This window comes from Carlito syrichta, unplaced genomic scaffold (genome assembly GCF_000164805.1).
Source record: "Carlito syrichta isolate Samal-C Ts95f unplaced genomic scaffold, Tarsius_syrichta-2.0.1 Scaffold305546, whole genome shotgun sequence".
In the NCBI taxonomy this organism is placed as follows: domain Eukaryota; kingdom Metazoa; phylum Chordata; class Mammalia; order Primates; family Tarsiidae; genus Carlito; species Carlito syrichta.
Window position 1 is genome coordinate 370733 of NW_007249642.1, and position 19572 is coordinate 390304.

General features: G+C 41.9%; 1 protein-coding gene across 1 annotated transcript in view; it reads left to right on the forward strand.

Moving 5' to 3' along the window:
* COL19A1 (collagen type XIX alpha 1 chain) overlaps positions 1-19572 on the forward strand; it is a 333729-nt gene that overhangs the window by 277080 nt on the left and 37077 nt on the right. The window contains exons 31-40 of the mRNA XM_008061721.2: positions 2468-2572; positions 2652-2705; positions 3009-3062; positions 7817-7870; positions 9371-9424; positions 12261-12305; positions 14316-14366; positions 14455-14499; positions 14921-14947; positions 18000-18053. Of these exons, the coding sequence (XP_008059912.1) occupies positions 2468-2572; positions 2652-2705; positions 3009-3062; positions 7817-7870; positions 9371-9424; positions 12261-12305; positions 14316-14366; positions 14455-14499; positions 14921-14947; positions 18000-18053 (543 nt within the window). The remainder of the gene's footprint in view (positions 1-2467; positions 2573-2651; positions 2706-3008; positions 3063-7816; positions 7871-9370; positions 9425-12260; positions 12306-14315; positions 14367-14454; positions 14500-14920; positions 14948-17999; positions 18054-19572) is intronic.

Consider the following 19572-nt stretch of genomic DNA (forward strand, 5'->3'; position numbering starts at 1 on the left):
GCCTGGGCAACTTGGCGAAACCTCATCTCTACAATAAATCAAAAATGAGCCAGGCGTGGTAGCACGCACCTGTAGTTCCAGCTACTTGGAAGGCTGAGGCGGAAGGATCGCTGGAGCCCAGCAGGTCGAGGCTGCAGTGGCTGGGTGCGGCCACTGCACTCCAGTCTGGGCAAGAGAGTGAGACTCCAACTCAAAAAAAAAAGAAATAGCGAGAGTATAGAGTTACATCATTCCAGAGTAGTTAGGGTTCTTTAAGGATCAGAAACTTGTGCACACACAATTAGAAAGGAACATTCTGATAGAATTAGTGGTAGCCTACAGAAAGACAGAGGCCTGTGGATAGCCCCTGGCAGGAAGAGGAGCAAGAACCCCAAGATTCCAGGAAGACGTCACAGGCAGTGTCACCAGGGCAGCACCCCTGTCACAAATGTGCACTACCGTTGTTCCAGTTCTGCATCATTTCAGCAAGGCTCTGAATCCCAAGAGAGCAGGACAGCTGGAATGAAAGTCCCAACAAACTGTCTTCAACAAGAGAAGGAGAATCTATTGTTCCCCACACAAAATCTAAGTACAGGAATTTAGACTGTGGCTTAGATCTGCAGGCCAACCTAGCAATGGAACATGGAATCCTGGACTCGCTTTTTGACGTGTTCTCTCTCTCTCTGTCTCTCTCTCATTCTCTCTCTCTCTCTCTCTCTCTCTCTCTCTCTCTCTCTCTGCCTTGAGTCTTCAACTGCCTTGATTATTCCACTTTCTATTTTCAAAAATATCTTTGATTAAATGGTTGAAAAGAACTGGCATAGCTACAGGCTCCAACAGTGTCCCTTCAAAGACCTGCCTCTGGGTCCACCTGTATATCAATTCTTTTGTGTACCGGCTAACTGTTGATGAATCTTTCTTCTTCCCATAAGAAAGCCTTCAGATCTGTTCTCAAGAACCTGAATAAAATCCAGTTTCCCTTAATTTACCATTCTGGAAGCCCTGACCTGGAGTAAATGAAGTCAGTTTCATATGACCTCTAAAAAATTCTGTTGACACATAATGATGCTCATGTTTTAATGCTTTAAAAAAACTATCAGTTGAATAACCAATTCTAAAACACTTCTGTATATTGAAAAACCAACATTTCCCTCCATATGGATATGCCATGTTTACATGTCTGCAGATACAACCTTTCATCTTTTCAAATTTTTTGAAATATGGAAACCCTTTTGTTTCTCTCAGGTTCTCAGGTATCCCTTTATCTTCATAGTTTTTCAGATATTATCAGTGATATTTCTATTACTATAGATATATTTAACCCTCCTACCAACACATTAGCCCTGAAAGATAACCCAGATGGTAAATTAGTTTATAAACATGGCTCATAATTCTAACCCCCTTTTATATACTCAGATTCTAAGAAGAACCGCCACAAAGAGAACTGTTTAACCTGGCATTTTTTAGATGATTTGCCTCAAAACCTTTTCAATATCATACAAAAATAAGTGTTGTTAGAAGCTTATTTTTGGAAATCAGACTTATGTTTCCATTCATTAGGCAAAAAAATACTGACCAGGGGCATTCCCGCAGCGACTCAGGGCAGCTTCAGCTTGCTTTTCATGTCTGAAGACTGCCTTTAGCACAAAAAGTAGAAGAATGGAGCCTTCTATCAACTGTTCGACTATCAGTTCTGTGGGCCTTATTCTAGGCCTTTCTCATTCATATTCTTATTCTAGCAATTTACTTTAAAATAAGCCTTTCCTGAGCTTTTCACAGACACTTTTTCTTTAGCTATGTAATGAGTTATGTTTGTCTTAGCTCAAATACTTAAATGCAAGCCTTTCCAGATCAGTCAAAGGCTGCAGAGAAAGCAGTGGAAAGGTAATTCCACTTAGATTTCCTGTTTTCACTTGGGTGTGACCTGGGAGTCAAGTCCAAGTCCCTTGAGTGGTTATTTCTCACATGACTGCCTTCACTGACAAAATGCTAGTGACCTATGTGGAGGATTTGCCAACTAATTTTGCTCCCGAAAGGAGAAATCCTTTCTTCACAGTTTTTTTCTTTACTTGTCTGTTTTTAAATGATTTATGCCTTAGGTTGTAGTAACTCTGCAATCTTGCTGATGTTTCCAGACTTTATCACCACCTCCCTGGCTGCTAAGGAATTGAAATGCAAATTTCAATTGTGTCTATTTCTTATTACTTATTTGGAATTTTCCATCTAAATGTCATCAGAGACATGATTTTTAAATAAAAGCTCACCAATATCATTAACAGATATTATTGATTCGCTTTGTAAATAGTGGTCATCTCACAAAAAGTCATCTTTTGAAATTGGATAAATCAAGTTTTCGAAAGCTAGTGACCTAGCAACTGCTGCGTCACTTGTCTCTGGCAAAGGCTCAAATGAAACATCAGAGACACCAACTCATGCTTTCTAGAGTGCTTTAGGAATCTCTCAGTAACCTTGTCTTCATACCCATCAGAACGTCTGTGGTACCTGCCAGGCCAGTGTCCCCGGGCCAAAGAGCTCCAAGGGAGAGGACGGAGGCGCTGGTGAGCCTGGGAGGCCCGGTCCCACAGCCCGAAAGGTGAGAGGCTGTGAGTTGTCTGTGACTCTGGGGTCATATGTGGTGCATCCCCTCAGCCCTGTTACTCTCTGTCCTCTAGGGCGACATGGGACCTCGGGGGCCTCCGGGAATCCCAGGTAGAGAGGGGCCAAAGGTAAGAAGTCTCTCCTCCAGACTCCTCTGTTAGTTCCTCAATTCCATGTGAAAAAAGAACACTGTTTTTTAAATATATAGCTTTAATACACATGCGCGCGCACATACACACACACACACACACACACACACACACACAATTTTGGGAAAGTGGTGTAAAAGCCACTTGCAAATGCTGCCATGTATTTGTTCCCTGGCGTTGTCAAAATTACATGCCCCCAGTGATTTTTAGAAGAGGTTGTATCGTTGTCTCTAAAGATGCCACCATGACTAGGTGTCGTGGCTGAATGCGCTGTCTTTCTAGGGAAGCAAAGGAGAGCGAGGCTACCCGGGAATTGCAGGAGAGAAGGGCGAAGAGGTAAGAGACCCTTTCTGATCACAGAGAACTCCACCTATTCACTGTATCCAATTTATCAAAACAGAGATGTGCATTCCCCTGTAGCATGCATTTAACACAGACACCAATACAAACAAACACTGGATAGGTCTTTTTAAAATATTATTACATTTTATGGAAGGCTGAAGTGGAAGGATCGCCAGAGCCCAGCAGGTTAAGGCTGCAGTGGCCGGGAGCATGCCACTGCACTCCAGTCAGGGCGACAGAGTGAGACTCCAACTCAAAAAAAAAAAAGTTAGCACATTTTAAATGATAAAGTGTTCATACCTGTTGCAAGTGGTCCAGTTTTTGAGACAAGGAAATTAAAGCATAAAGTGAATATATCAGTTAGGTTTTTCTGTTTTCATGCAGCAAGTAACAATTCCAGCTCTCTCCAAATAAATCTAAGAGAAAATTACTGGAAAGAATCCCAGGGTAGCTAAGAGGATTCAAGGACTAGTTAAAGGACCAGCTGAGGAGGCAGGGGCAGCTCCAGAAGCCAACAGAGCATCCCTGAGATGCCACTGTGATGTGATCCCACTCGGCAACCTTGGTTTGTCCTCTCTGCTCAGCTTCCAAGTTCTTGGGAGAAAAAACTATCAAGAGGATCTTATTGAACTAGTTTAGATCAGTTACTCATCCCCGATGAGGCTGCAAGTCCAACACACTTTGAAGCTGGTGGTCTAATTTTCTGACTCAAAACCCTGGTGAAACTCTGGATCTCATTTTTTTCCCCTGCATAATTCGCATTAAGTCTTAGAAAAGCCAATTAGAATGATGAATTGCTGTTAGTTTAAGCAATTTTGATACTAATAATTCTTAATGAAAGTAAGTAAGCCATCTGGCACATATTAACCTTGATGTTATTGCAGCAAATCATAACAGTATATAAAGCAGACCTATTTTTCTTGTCAGAGTTGCACTTCTCACTGCAAATTATCATCATGTGTGATTCTTTCTAACGAATACTTCTGTTACAGAAAACTTTGAGGTGCGGTTTGTTTTGTTTTGTTTTGCTTTTCTCCCAAGTTAAAAACTGAATACCAAAAAACACAATATTTATTTTCACCCATAAATAAAACATTAAAGGCATTTTACCTTCAGGATAAATTAGTGAACTTCTGCCCCCTCGTGCTCCATGGAAGGTTTCACTGGCACACAGGCACAATCACTGATTATGATAGTTCAATATGTTGGTTTTTTTTAGAGAGACATGGGATACAATTCAGAATTAGGTATACAAACATTGATGACGCAGGCACCCTTGTTGATGAGGTATGTCCCTCCATCCCCTAGCAGTTTTCCTCAACTGCCAATCCCACCTCCCACCCCACCCCCTGACAGTAGTTCAATGTCTTTCAACCGCCTGTGTTCTAAAAGAAAGGCATTTGAGGCCATTGGGAAGGCAGTAACAAAAAGATCAAGAAATAACTGGAATTAGGGTTTTTCCTAAGTGACTAAGTTATATTCAGTAGAAGTTCATTTTCATTAATTCTGCAGGCACTTTGCTTTCTTGGGAACTGAAATCCCTGTTAATATTCCTCCACTCTTTCAGCGTGCTCTTTTCAGGTACATCACATGGAGGTTTTAACACAGACTACATGAAATTTTGCACAAGACTCTTGTTAAATGGGGAGTTCCAGCAAGTTCAGGACATTCTTTTCCATTGTTTCTACATATGACATAAATAACACCAATAAACCTGAACTAACATATTGACACATTTGAGCCTCTTGGAGGAAATAAAAGGTGCAACTTTTCTCTCTGTAAATGAAAATAATGAGTATAACCTTGTCTTCCACTTGAACTCAGACACCACCGGAAATTACAATTTGTTGATTTGTTTAAACGACTAAAACTTTGACCAAAAGCATGCATTTCCAATTGGCCAATAAACTATTCTGTTTCAACAAGCAGTGTGTACCTAATATCTACTCTTACAAAATCTCAAATGTCTATTCTAAGGAGAAAACAGAGCCCCCCCCCACCATCTCTTCCAGGACTTTTAATGATTATGTCTTCAACTCATCTGTTTGGGACAATAGAGCGAGAAGTTGCCTGCTTGTTTATTCCTCTTAGAAAAGTAACATCATCTTCCACTGTTTTTGTAGATGCTGCACAACTCAAAGTAGCAACCTGTAAGATGCAAATAGAACACAGACTAGAACATAGACTCACCTCTCTTAGAGTAAATTCCTGCTTGGAATTTCAGGATAATAACTGATAAATAAGATGTAAAAAATATTGTCAGTCACAAACTACAACAGGAAATATTGTTGGTAGCAACAGAATTAGGACTTGTGAAATCAAAATATCAGAGCAGAGAAAGAACTTGGCTTTAACAATCTCTGGATATCTACAATAAATTTTAATTTGTATTTTAGCTTGGCTCTATATGTTAAATGAGCTGTTCCACTCTTCATTATGTATTTGTCTTCTTTAATGACCATCTTGTCTTCTAAAATTATCTTATTGCCCTTTATGCATCCATAGTAACTTTTGCCCTTACTACAGAATTTCAGCTTATTCAGGGAAAGACTGCTGAGAATGATTTTTTTTATTTATGGACTGAGGTTTATTTTAAAGTTTAATGTGGTCATCAAAGGTTAATGAGTCCCAAGCTTATAAATTAAACTACCTAAAAACTCACTCAGCATCTCTAGACCGATTCAGTGTGAAGACTAAAAGTAGCCAAGCAGAAAAAAAAATACATGTGTACCTGTATATCTTATACACTCACAGGTAGAATTTTATGGAAATGTGGGTATTTTGAGATAAAGAAATTCATGGTATAACATTCATACTGTCCAGTCATTTAGAGGTGCCATTCCCAATGATATTTTTCCTTTGCATTGATAAATTAATAAACAAGCTAATGATGGGGGAATAAAAAGAACTGGTACAGCAGATTGATGAATACAGTCCACAAAAAGCACACACACACACACACACACACACACACACACACACACACACACACACACACCATTGCCAATGAGACTGATAGATTCTTGAAGAGAGAATATGGCAACATTCCCTCACATAAGCACACAAGATTTTGCCCAAGGCTTATAACATGAAGGATTCTAGCATGTTCAAGGAGATTTTTATTTTTATTTTTTAGCTTTCCTTCATCTCATAATACATGAACAAATGTGAAATAACACGATGCCGGTTGGCATTGGGTCCTCGATCCTACTGGTGCAAAGAGCCTTGGTCCCCCTCTAATTCCTGTAGAAATCTCATCATCAATATGTGGTCATTTTGCCATGGTCATGTCACCTAAGACTTATAATGTGTATAGAAATGCATGCTTCATAACAGTACAAGGTCAAGGTATTCTATTATAACAAAAAAAATGGTTTTAAAAAAAGAAATACTCAGTAAAGGAAATTAAATTCTGGAATGAAATCATTCAACATAGAACTTGATGTATAATGTGATCACCTGAAATAATAAAAAGGTATTGTAATTTTTTTCTGATTATAGAAGTGATTTAAGTTCATTATGGGAAATTGGAAAATACACAAAAGCACTGAAAAGAAAAGTTATCCCTTTTCCTATTTTCTGATAATAGTAGTATTATGATCTGCAACCCCTCATCTACACAATCCAAAACTCTAAAGCCTCTGAACACTCTGAAAATTTTTCCCATGTTTGCAACAAATTCATTTGGCAGCCAAACTTCACCTGAACTCACATGAAGCTAGTCTATTTACTTCACTGCCAGAATATCATGTTTTGCCACAGAAATATGTGTTTATTAGAGGATGTTGCTACAGTCCCATTGGGAATACCACATAATTTTCAGGAACATCTGTGGAAAGAATCTGAAAGCCCCAAATTTGAAACTCACCTAACACTAAAGTTTCCAGATAATAGATTTATCTGTTTGTCGTGATAAAATAATAAAAGCCTCTGTTTATCACTTGCCATCTCTAGGAAGGGCATTTATAATGGTTTAAAAATTTAGTCCCTATGGCATATAATGCTTAGGGACTTTTATTTTTGCATGTTATCTGGTCATTTTCTAAAACATGATTTAATCATTGTAAAATATTTCCGTTTATGAATTTACTTAATATTCTGTTATTGGAAAATGTGTCAAAGTAACAAAATTAATTATATGTGTTATTAGTTAATCTTGCCAGTTCTTCCTTGATATGTAAATGTATCAGCATCTTAAATCCTATCCAGTCTAATTAGCATTATTCTACAAATTCAAGGACAGAGGAGGGGAAATCTACTAATTTTCACACTGAAGCCATTAAAGGACTTCAAATGTAAATTCACCAATAAGCTAAATTTCTTCTTACAATGAACAGATCAGCAAAACTAAATACTGTATCATAAAACATATCCCATCTTTCCACTAGCTGAATGAAGCTTTGGTGTATCATATATCTGTTCCATGGCATTCTGGCAGTCTAGAGTCTGCAGCTCTAGGCTATAACTAGGGGCTTCCTGGCTTCTACTGCTGATGGGGTGACTCTGTCAAGTTGCAAACACTCTGTGATTCACCAAGCAGGTCAATTAACTTCATTGCAGATTCCATATTATGCACTTTAGCTCACAGACTTACGCTCTTAAAAAATGGATATTGTATATGACGTGCATTATGTTTCTCGATGAGCTAAAATAAATATTTAATTGTCAGTGGTCAAGATATTTGAATAACTGAAATGCCCTCCTCCCAATGGTATAACAGATGTTATGGTAGGAACCATCTTTTCTAGGGTCTTCAAGGAATTCCAGGCATTCCAGGTGCCCCGGGCCCTACTGGACCTCCTGTAAGTATTTGTTGAAACTATTCTCACTGTTTGGGAGACTGAGATAAGAGGATCACTTGAGCCCAGGAGTTTGAAGCTGAAGTAAGCTATGATTGTGCCACTGCACTCCAGCCTGGGCAACACAGCAAGACTCCCTCTCTAAAAAGAAAAAGAGTTATGTTACTCACAGCTCATATCTGCTGGGATGGTGCAAAACGAACTCATTCCTCATGGCCTTTGTCCTCTGTGCCTCCATACAGATTATCCAGCCATTGCCTGGAGTAGGGCTTCATCCAACTGCCCAGATTTTCATTTAGTGTCACTTAGAGCTGCTCAGGGTTCTGGAGACTTGCGTCAGAATTCCACCAGATCATAAAACTGTCTGATTAGGCCAGTCTGTTTGAAATATAAAGTAGATATATAAGAGCATTCTGTTTTTTAGTTGTAATTTTTTGGCACTAAACTTTAGAAAAGATATTCAAACAGCACCATAAACTGAGAATTTATTTTCTAGAGGAAAAAAAAGCGGGCCAATGATTACCATATTTAACTTCTTTTTCGTTTTATGTACAAGTTACAACATCCTCTATTTCAGTCACAGCTCTCTCTGCCCCTCAGGCACACCATCAAGGCCTTTGTGTCTGTAACTTTCCCATTTTCCTACAAATCTTGACTCTTTTCCACCTGGCAAATCCAAATTCTCATTCAAACAGAGTTAAGCTTGAGGGCCATCACATAAAATACATGCACATGGCTAAATCTGAACTTCAGATTGTTTCATATAAAGTTGTCCCAAGTATTGTGTTTTCATTTGATGCATCTGGCAATCCAACACAAACCTACACTTGACTACCTCTTCCCTCTTCTGAGTTCCTGTGCAGATGAAGCTTTTACCACACGGATAAGAATGGAATCATATTCTTTACTGTTTTGAGGCATGGATTTGCCATGATTAAAATTTTTATCATTTATACTTTCACCATAGTTATGTAGAGCAAACCTTTGAATTGTACATTGAAATTAAACTTTATGAAAAAGGATTGTGAAAGGAACCATGAAAATTATAGCTAACTCTACTTCCAAAGAATTTAAATTAAATTGCATTTTTCATTGGAAAATGCGGATTACATCCCTCAACACACACACTGTTAATTCTGCCCTGTCTTGAGTATTTAAATGTTGATCACCACTAAGAGTGTAGCTCATTTAGGAAGTCATAATGTTATGTAAATTGCCATTTAGACAGCAAAGCCAGATTCTTAAATGTATCAAAAGGTTCCAATTAAGGTCATTAAATGCAGTTGACCAAGGTGAAAAAGCAACCACAAATACACACTCTGCCCTTCCAAGGGCTTATCAGCAGGGCACAGCTGCTGCATCAGCCTGAAGAAACACAAGCTTCTAGGACTGATTTAATTAGGATCAAATGACCTTCCAAATGTATACGTTTTAGTAACCAGCTTCCAATACCCTTTGGTCATTGAGTTGTTTCTGTAGCAAACTTAATGTTGTCTTTTACAGGGCCTATTGGGAAGAACTGGACATCCCGGCCCCATGGGAGCAAAGGGTGACAAGGTATCAGGGGAAAAGTCTCCCTCACCATCCAAATTGTGCTTGGGGTAGGGGCAGGGTGAGACAGCTTACAGAGACAGCAAATCCAGCAAACCTGAAAGCAAATACAGTGGGGACCTGGGAGGACATAAGTCCCATTGTGCACCTAGGAGGATATCTGTCCAGTCATGGACTTGAAGACATAGGTCCAATTGGACTTGGAAGGACATGGGTCCAGTTGTAGACCTAGGAGGACGTGGGTCTTGTTGTGGACCTGGAAGCACATGGGTCTCATCGTGGACCTGGGAGGATGTGGGTCCCATCGTGGATTTGAGAGGACAAAGGTCCAGTCGTGGACTTGAGATGACAAGATTCAGTCGTGGCACTGAGAGGATGTAGGTCCAGTCATTGACTTTGGAGGACATGGGTCCAGTCATGGACCTGGGAGCATGTAGATCCAATTGTGGATCTGGAAAGACGTGGGTCCAGTTGTGTACCTGGAACGATGTAGTCGTGGATTTGGGAGGACTTGGGTCAAACGATTTGAACACATGAGATATGTTCCTAGGAGAAAGGATGGGCAGAACATTGATGTCTATAATTAAAGTTCAGGCTGGATTCAGGGTCCTGGGTGACTGTCTGCGGGAAAGAGAGGCTCCTGAAGAGGTCAGGCAGGTGGTGTGTATCCGGAAGGCCCAGCCACAGGTGTTGTCTTGGTCTGCTCAGCTTCTGCAGTAAAATATCACTAACTGCATGGCTTAAAAATAACACACATATGTGTGTTTCTCACATTTCTGGATGCTGGAATGTCCAAGAGCAAGGTGCTGGCAGAATAGGGTCTGGAGGAACCGCTTTCTCATTAATAGATGGCATCTTCTAGCTGGGTCAAGGGGGACCAGACTCCCTTAGGCCTCCTTGATAAAGACACTAATTCTGTTCGTGACTGCTCCACCCTCATGGCCTCATCACCTTCCAAAGGCCCCATCTCCTCACTTCTCATCCTGGGGGCGAGAATTCATGATATGAATTGGGGGAGGGGCACAAACATTCAGACCAGAGCAGGTGCCAGGCCACAGGCAGCACGCCAGCTATCAGGACCATGAATCCTGTCGACCAAAGGCCTGTTGAGACCCTCCAGATGTTCTGTCCCTGGAGGGTCAGAAGGAAACTCACAAAGGAGCCAGGCTAGCTTGTGTCCTGGGAGGCCAGTTCTCAGACACATGGGTTGCTGTGGCCAGAAGGCAGGCTGGCAATGGAAGAACTTGGACAAGAGGCTACGGGGCTTCCCGTATTAACCACCAGGGGTCTCAGTTGACCCCTCAGTCAGCAGAGCCAGCACGTGAGTGAAATCCACCCAGCTCTTCAGATTAGGAGAATAAAAACCAAGGGTACCCAGGGCCACTCATGGGCGTCCTGGTTGTCAGGACACAAATGCCCTGACCCACAAGGAGCAGGATGGCGTCAAAGGCAAAGGAATCCGACACATTTTAAAGGAAACAATGGGCTTATTCTAGACTGGCCCGGCACAGTTTTGTGGTGTTATCCCCAGAGCTCCCTGGACAAGGCTTTTTCCTCTGTTCTCAAGGATGGTGCAGTCATAGGCATGCTTTGAAGGTCGTGGAATTCCACACTGAGATGAGCTTCAGGGCACAAATGAGTAGATGTCTGACTTTTAATTGTGCCCAGGAAAAAAAGGCTTTCAACAGGCACATATTTTTCCTTGCTTATTGACTCGTAAGAACTGTGACATAACTCTCTGAAGGACACTGCCAGCCGTCGGCAGAAGGCACATCTCAGGGAGAAAGCCACCATCAAAGAAGTTCAGAAAAGATACAGTACACTTGTGCTTTGTCACATGTGCCCAGTCAGATACGTTGTAAGAAAAACTACTGTTTATTTTTATTAATACTCATGCAAATGAAAGATTTTATGATACTATTTACTAAATGGAGAGAAGGCTTTGGAATGAGGTCCTTCAAGTTCATAGACGAAAATCCCTCAAAATTCTTGGACACTGTGAGTAGAACGTTGACCCTCTCTGGATTCCTTGTTAAATTAACTCTTCTTTGCCATTTGCCGTGATCTAGAAGGACCTAAATATTTTATGAGGCTATTGTTCTAAAAAAAAAATTTTTTAAAAAGCACAGTTCCGGGGAGAACCGGGGAGAGATTGGCTTATGAAGGACCAATAAGCATCTGCAGTTTGTAAAGGTAGAAGCGAAACACATCCATCAGGTTTCAGCTGGAATCCATTTCTCACACATGCCGTGTACAGTCCCCTTCTGCAAGCAGAGGGACCATGGAGGCTGCAGAGGCCACCCGCCCTGCAGTGTAGACCACAGCCACTCCACTCAGGAGCCGTGTCTGCTGGGTTATTAATTCAGGAGGTGGAAGGTATTTCTCCTCCTTGCAGACACGACAAGTGATATTTTTACTTAGGTCAAATGAAGGGGATGGCCCCTCTTTTCCCAGGAGACGACAGTGGAAGAAATGGGGCCCCAGATGAGAGCTGACTCTGGGGGTTACAGTCCCAATGCCCAGGACCCTCCGGCAGGTGCTCTGCTCTGTAACTTGTTGTGGGAGACCTCCCCCTATCCCCTATACTGCAAGTCCAGGACAGCATCACCAGGTTGTTGGGCTCCTTCTAAGTATAAGCGTCAGCCCTAGAACTCACACTGGGTGTGGGGAAAGATATATACCTTTCTGTGGCCTACAGATATGTTTTCCTGGGTACAGGGGAAAGCCTAGCTCAGTCAGGGCCAAAGGCAAGTCCTGCTGATTTTGGCTCTCTGAATGGGCACAGTCAAGTTCATGAATCCGGATGTCTAAGCTGCTGACATTGTCTGTCTACCTCTTGCAGGGCAGCGAGGGACCACCTGGGAGACCTGGACCACCTGTGAGTTGTGTCAGATTTAACATTTGTGTGTTTGCTTAAGACTTTTATAACTCAGAGGTGAGACTACATTGAGATGTTCTCAAAGATGAAAATCTTCTGGGTTTCATGTATGAATATAAGTGACCCCAGCATGCTTTGGGTAGATCCTGTTTGCCCCCCTCAAGGCCTCCCATGCTGTGCAGGTCTCCCCACCTCTCACCTGGGAGACCTGGGTGTGTGCTCAACTCTTCACCTATTGCTGGGGTTCCGGGAAAATCACTGAACTCAGGAGCTTTGTGTCCAGAAGAGAGAGGGGAAGGCTGGAAAAAAGATACTTGCAGCAGTGCCAGCAGGCAGATCGGATATTGTGCCACAGTTGTTCACTGCCCCTCTCCCCACCCCACAGTGTCTGAGATGCAAGAGGCTCTATTCATGTCGCTCCTGGTTCCCTGGATGTTTTATGTTCCTGATAGAGATGGATGCTCCTGGCAAGGGAGGCCGTGAGAAGAGACCTCTCTTGTGGCAAGTCTGCCCTCAAGTGGGGCCGTGCTTGAATCGCAGCAGAGGTCCAGGCTAACACTCTTCTTTTTAAACATTTTTTTTATTATAAAATCGTCAGGTACAGTTAAGGGTTAGGTATACAAATGTGCATCGTTCAGGCACCCTTGTTAATAAGGGATGTCTCCCTGTCCCCAGACAGATATTCACTGTTAGTCCCACCTCCCATCCCCCCCCATAGTTTCCCACCACTCTTTCTACCCCACTCCGTAGGAAGCTTCTAAGAAGCCCCAGTCACCAGAGAAAGGGCAGACCTGACCATGATTTCTAAAGACTAGGAGGACACACCATGTCTGTGTACAGTGGCAGCTCTGCACATAAATGGAGACTGGCATGCTCTCTCCTCAACTGGGCCCCTAAATCTACTTATCTGTTACTTCCTTCCCCCCTCGACAAAGAAGCAGGACAGAAAGTATCTGGGTTCAAATCCTAGAATACAGTCCCTTCCCAGTGGACAGAGAGCACATATAATACAACTCACGAAAGGGGCCTGTGATTTTATAATAGACGATGCAGTCTTTCTCAAATCTGTACCATTCGTCTTTCCCTACGCTGAGTCAATGTTTTCTTCTCCGGGAAACTTCCTCTGGATACCTTAGACAAGAGTCCTCTGTCTCTCCAGGACTTAGCACAGGAGATGTTCAGCAGCAGTCCAGTGAATGCACAACCTGACCAAGGATTACACGGTGGGCGTCTTGTTCCCATCACTAGTGCTGAGAAGAGGTGGCAGAAACAGCAGGTGGCCTCCTTCTCTGAGCAGATGAGATGTGAATATCCCAGAAAGGAACGTGCAGATTCGATTACTGAGCCTATGGGAATTTTTTAAAGAGGCATAAAAGATTCTAACTAAAATTTTCATAGGCAAAATGTTTTAAATGCTAAAATGTGTGATTTTTTTTTTTTTTTTAACTATAGGATAGGTTACTCTATGATATGCCAGTTTTTTCAGGATGTTTTTGCTCCCCATTGTTCTAAGGACTGTGTCTTTGTAGAAACATCTGCACAGGGGTGTGAGTAAAATCATCTCCCATTTCCCTTAATTTTCTATTTGGTGTGAAGAGACTGTCAAAAAGCATTACTTTTCAGGAGCCAAACCATCCCCTTTCCCATCTTACTCAGCACTGCCAGGTGACAACCCACAGCACAGTTAAGATAAATTGGCAATTCCGAAACTGAATTTTAATGAGTAGATATTTTTCCCTGGATGCATTAGCGTCCTGTCTGTCCAACCTGAACATTAATCCAGCCCAACTGAAAGCATCAGTGCTCCAGGAGCGGTCACACTTCTCACTTCTGTCCCTGTACTTGCTCTGGAAAAGCTAAAAACAGAAATGGGGTATTATTTTACTTATAGTACTCAACTTGCTTTCTAAAATACAATGGGAAAAATTTAAAAATAGAATGGGAATGATATCATGTGGTAAATGTTAAGAGATGGAGATGCACCCCTGAAAATAATCAGCATCTCATTTCTCTCCTAAGGGTGCACCCTTCAGTGAAGGAAATGGCATGGGCAGTTTATACAAGATCCAGGTACTTACATTTGTGTTTAAAACTACTTTCCAGTTGTAGGCTGCTGTGAACTCTTCTCATTTTTCTCTTTTCTCTTGTTTCCTTGAAGGGAGGTGTGACGGTTCCCAGCTACCCAGGCCCTCCCGGCCCCCCCGTGAGTACAGCAGTCATCACCAAGTACACTTAGCTGAGCAGCCATAATGAAAAACAAACTCCTAAGTGAACAGAAAAATGCAGGCTACCGATGTAAATAAATTTTGCAGCAGGAGGAAATAAGTGAAGCCAAATAAAACCAATCATAACCAACTTGAGAAAATGTACACAGCCGAAGTCATGGAAAACAACATTCTTCTCCATGGTGTCACCATTGTCATTGTAAATCGAAGAGCTAAACCACTGTCCAGGCAATCACGTTCATGGGCATCCCAGCAAGTCACATTTCTTCATCTTACTCTTCAAATCCAAAATTTGCAAAAATTTTTGTGTGTTAAAGCAAATGGGACAAAAATGTTTCACATTCTATCATTTTGCCTCAGTTATTATTTTACAAAGGACTTCTCATGTTTCTCTTGCAGGGCCCAAAAGGCGACCCCGGCCCAGCGGTATGTACATGCCCACGTCATGTGTTCTTTAGGATCTAGGTCTTATTAGAGTTAGAGCAACCTCAGGCAAAATGGCCTGCCCTCTTAAGTGTCCATCAACTAATATGTCAAAGGGACAAGCAGGCCACCAGAGAAATGCCAGCAGTATGCTTTTTATTTTTAAGATGATTCGTCCTGATGTTGTCACTGCCCTCAAGGTCATTCTCTTTCCACTGATGTGTTTTTAAAATCCCCCTGTGCTGGAGGAAGGCACGTTGGAAGCTCTGAAACATGGGACACATCCTTCTAATCACCCTCTTTAGATGACTGACTCCATTTTAAATAGATTGTGGATGACAAAATACTTACTGGAAAGAAATTTCTTAATGTGCCTGTCAAATTTCCAACAAAGAGGAGGGCCTGATTATCTGCTTTGAATGTCTTAGGCAATTGTTCTGTAAGATGTGTACTGCCATGAACCCACTTATTAGAAAGGGTCTACCAGGAGGTCTACTCCAGTGCCCAGAGAGGACAACTGCTCTCAGCATCTTTCTCCACCACAGGGCCTCACTGCAAAAACTCTGCCAGACCCATTAGCGTCCCTCTGTGCCTGGACGTCCCTTCCCATTCTGTCCTTCTCCAGCTTGGGCTCCATCCTCGTGTTTGCTTGTGTCTCCTTCCAACCTTTGGGTGTATACTTCATCTCAATGTCCCTAAGACTGAAATAAACCTTCAAGGCACTTTCCATTGCCATGTAAAAAAACTTAAAGTCCTTCAGTACAGTACAGCTTGGCAAAACTCGATGCATAACTTTTAAACCTGCAAAGAAACAAGCCAGAAAAAGTAGCCTTTTTATACCAAAATGTATTTTCAAAGGTGGTGAATTAAATGGCTTACCTTTTTGTTGCTGGAAAAATATATATTAAAAGCCAATTTGTTTTTTTTCCCAAAAGCATCATTTCAATAGTTAGGACCATGTTCTGAACCTGAAATAGGTCATTTAGCAGTTTCCCTTGTTTTACTGATCACTCTGCCCTGTCTTTATCTGTAACCTGTTTTTGTGCATTCACCAGCCAGATCCTTCATTCTGATTTTAATTTCACTTCATATTGTTCATAAAAATTTCCTTCTGGTCTTTCTCTCCCATGCTCACACACACAAAACAACCCCTGTGCTTCCTCAGGGGCACCAAGATGTCTCATGTACTTTTCTAGAACGTTCTTTCAAGTTCTTGCATTAATAACTGCAGATTAAAGTGAAGAAGTATTTTATGTATTATAATAAAGGATTAATTATAATTCATTTGCACTGGAAAGTGACTGGCAACAGAAATATGGACATAGTTGAGTAGAATCTGAAGAGATGAGGCTCCAAATGTCTTAGCTGCAATGAAGGGTAGAGTAAAAGCTGCCTGGAGGGTGTCCCCTGTTATTAGAGATGTGAATTGAGTGAGTGAAGCACAAATACAGAAAAATCCAGTCCTGAAGTGAAGTAAACACACACACAGCACAAATCCTCTGGCTTATCCTAGAAAAAGTTTTGAAGCCACCCTTTTGGGTCATTTGTCAGGTCACTGGGCCTCTCAAATCCCCTCCCACCAGTTGCCCTGTATGGAGAAACAATACCCCAAACCATTGGAATAGGCCAGGAAGGTCACAGGAAACTCCCTCTGAAGTGGATGGGGAAGACATCCTTTCCCAATGTCCTTCCAATTCCATGACAGCAGATCTGCGGGGCGATTTCTAATCTGCTTAGTAAACCTCTAGAGAGGAAAATTGCTCTTAACTGAATTTATTACCTGCTGAGGTGGTTCATTTCACTCCTCTGGTATTCAATTTTTAAGTGATCTTCAATTGAATATATAATTATCAGTTTCTTTCAGGTAAGGACTGATTGATTGATTGATTGATTGATTGATTGAGCACCTCCCCTGTCCTACAGATGGTTGAGAATATAAACAAGAGAATCAAAGAGCATGTTTTCTTTGTCATGAAACCAGGGCCTCCTTTGTAGAGCTTTGTGCAGAATAGAATCTGAATATTGTTTGTTTATTTTGATCAAGTTTTGATTGATGGATATTGGAGGGAGTTCATCTAAAAAGATTTCTGAAGCATAGCAAATGTCCAGTTCCATGCTCTCTCATTAGGTCTTCTGGAATAAGGGTGATGTTATAAATAATAATGGAAGTTAGCGCCTTGATAATAGTTGTGAAGCATTTTAGAACGATGCATGTGAAAATACATTTACAGAACATGCAGTTTGAAAGCTCCTTTTTCTTTGCGGTTATGTTCAAAGCATCAGTGTCCTAAGAAAAGATTTGCAGGGAGCACTGATTCATCAACAAGAAAGCGTCACTCAATTCCCAACTCCCTCCCTTTCTTGACTCAAAGCCCCAAGGCGCGTTTGTCCATAGTCAGCTGCTTCCTCCCCACGGTTTCTCCCAGCGTGACCCTTGAGGACCTGCCAGTTCCATTAGCCTGCAACGTGCACTGGAATATGCACAAGACGTTTCTAAATGGGAAAGACTTGCCCACCCCTTTCACAGACTCCCTGGCTTGAGCAGTGCCTTTTGAAATTATTGGCGATGCTACTCCTGGGGCCCACCTTGCACCATTTCTGATTCATGCCAGACTGCAAGAACATGTCAGAATGATACACTCTGCTTGGAGAGCCCATCTTCTCCATTCTTAAATAGTTTTGGCCTTATTCTCTGGAAATCTAGCAACACAAGTTACCTCACAAATTGGCAAGCTTTATTAAAGCCCAACCTTTCACTCTTATTAAAATCGGAGTTATCACTGAGAAAAGGGATTCGTTCTGATTCAAGTCTCAGTCAGAATAAAAATGATTAATCAGAAAACAGACTACTCCAGAGAATAGCTTTTACTCTCAAAGATTTTCAGCACCAAATGCAATAATATATTGCTTAAAAATCGTTCATATCATTTCCTTGCTAAATTACAAATCAATGTTTGGGATGGGAAGGTTAACAGAAGGTATCTTTGCTTTTGAAGCCAATGCTTAACAACCTTTTGGTTATTGCTCCTGTCTTTCTTATGTTCATATTTAACAGGGAGAGTCTGGCGCAATGGGCTTGCCAGGACTGGAAGGATTTCCAGGCGCAAAGGTGAGCACACGGATTAGGAATGTGTCCACTCATTCAGCATTCACAAACCTTCTCTGAGTGCCTACTCTCATGCCAGGAACTGGTTTAGCTGGGGTGATACACGGGAAACAAATCAGATGAAAACCTAGGTACTCATGAAGCTGATATTCTAGCCAGGGAGATACAAAAACTTAAAGAATAAGCATAATTTTTAAAACTAAGTAATATTGTTGACTCTGTAGAATGAAAGAAAAAGTAGAACAGTTCAAAGGGGAACAGGAGTACTGGGGAGTGATTTTAAATAGGGTGGTCTGAGAAGGCAAGATCTGAGCAGAGATTTGATGGGGTTGGGCAGAGTTAGCTAAGTCCCCTCAGGTCTGAAGGAATCATGTTCCAGGAAGAGGGAGCAGCAGGTCTAAAGGCCCTGAGACATGCAATTTCCTGCTACAGCCAAGGTGACCAAGGCAGGGAGGGAGGAAAGACCAGTGCGAGATGCAGTCAGAACACTAGGTAGAGTTGACACATGGCCTTTGCGACATAGTGTGGTGCTACTCTGTGTGTGGCTGGTAGAGGACAGTGTTCATCTGTAAACTATGTTCTGGGCTTTGCGGCAAGGTAGGTACAGGGATCGAGGGCCAGCCCCTAAGCACATGCCTTGTGATTAGCTAACGTTGTCTAGCAAGTATGGGACAGGTAGACTCATCGTGGTCCACAAGTGCCCCTTTCCCCACAGGTAGAGAAACTCCAAGAAAGAGGCATGCCAGCCATCACCAGAACTTCATCTTTCACTTGGAGTGATTCAAGGCCATCTGTGGTTTCTGTGTAGAGGTGTGTCAGAGCCCACAGTTGGAGGGTAGGGTGATAGCAGGGAAGCCAGTTAGAAGATATCCAGTCATCCAGGCTGACTTTGGCTCTGGTCAGATAGGAGACAGTGAGCAGTGACTGGATTCTGGATGTATTTTGAAGGTAGCACTGATAGAGTTTTCGGGTTGATTAGATACAGAAAGAATGAAAGAAGACTCAAAGATGACTCTACATTGACTCCACTCTATGAGTGACTGGCATGATGGGGTGGCCATCAACTGATAGGAGGATGGTGATAAGCAGGGCCTGTTTGGAAGGAGGGAGGACTATCAAGAAATTAACATCGGACATGAGACCAAATTTGGAGATAGCTGTTAGACAGCTCATGGAGGCATGGAGTAAGCGGTATGGCAGAAAAGTTTGGAGTTAGGATAGAGTCTAATGGAAATATAAGTGTGTCTGTTCTAAACAGACAGATGCTATCCTAAAGCCAGGAGACTGGATATGATCATCAAGGGAATGCTAGTAGATTTTTTAGAAAGAGAAGAGGATCAAGGGTGTGAGTCCTGAGGCCCTCCAAGATTAAGAGATTAGGAATAAAAAGGAGGAAGGATCAGGGGAGACTGAGAAGTGACCAGAAAGGTAGGAGGAAAACTTGGTATCCTTGAATCCAAGAAAGGAAAGCAAATCAGGGAGAAAGGGGCGAGTGTCTGTCTCAAACACTGCAAATGAGTCA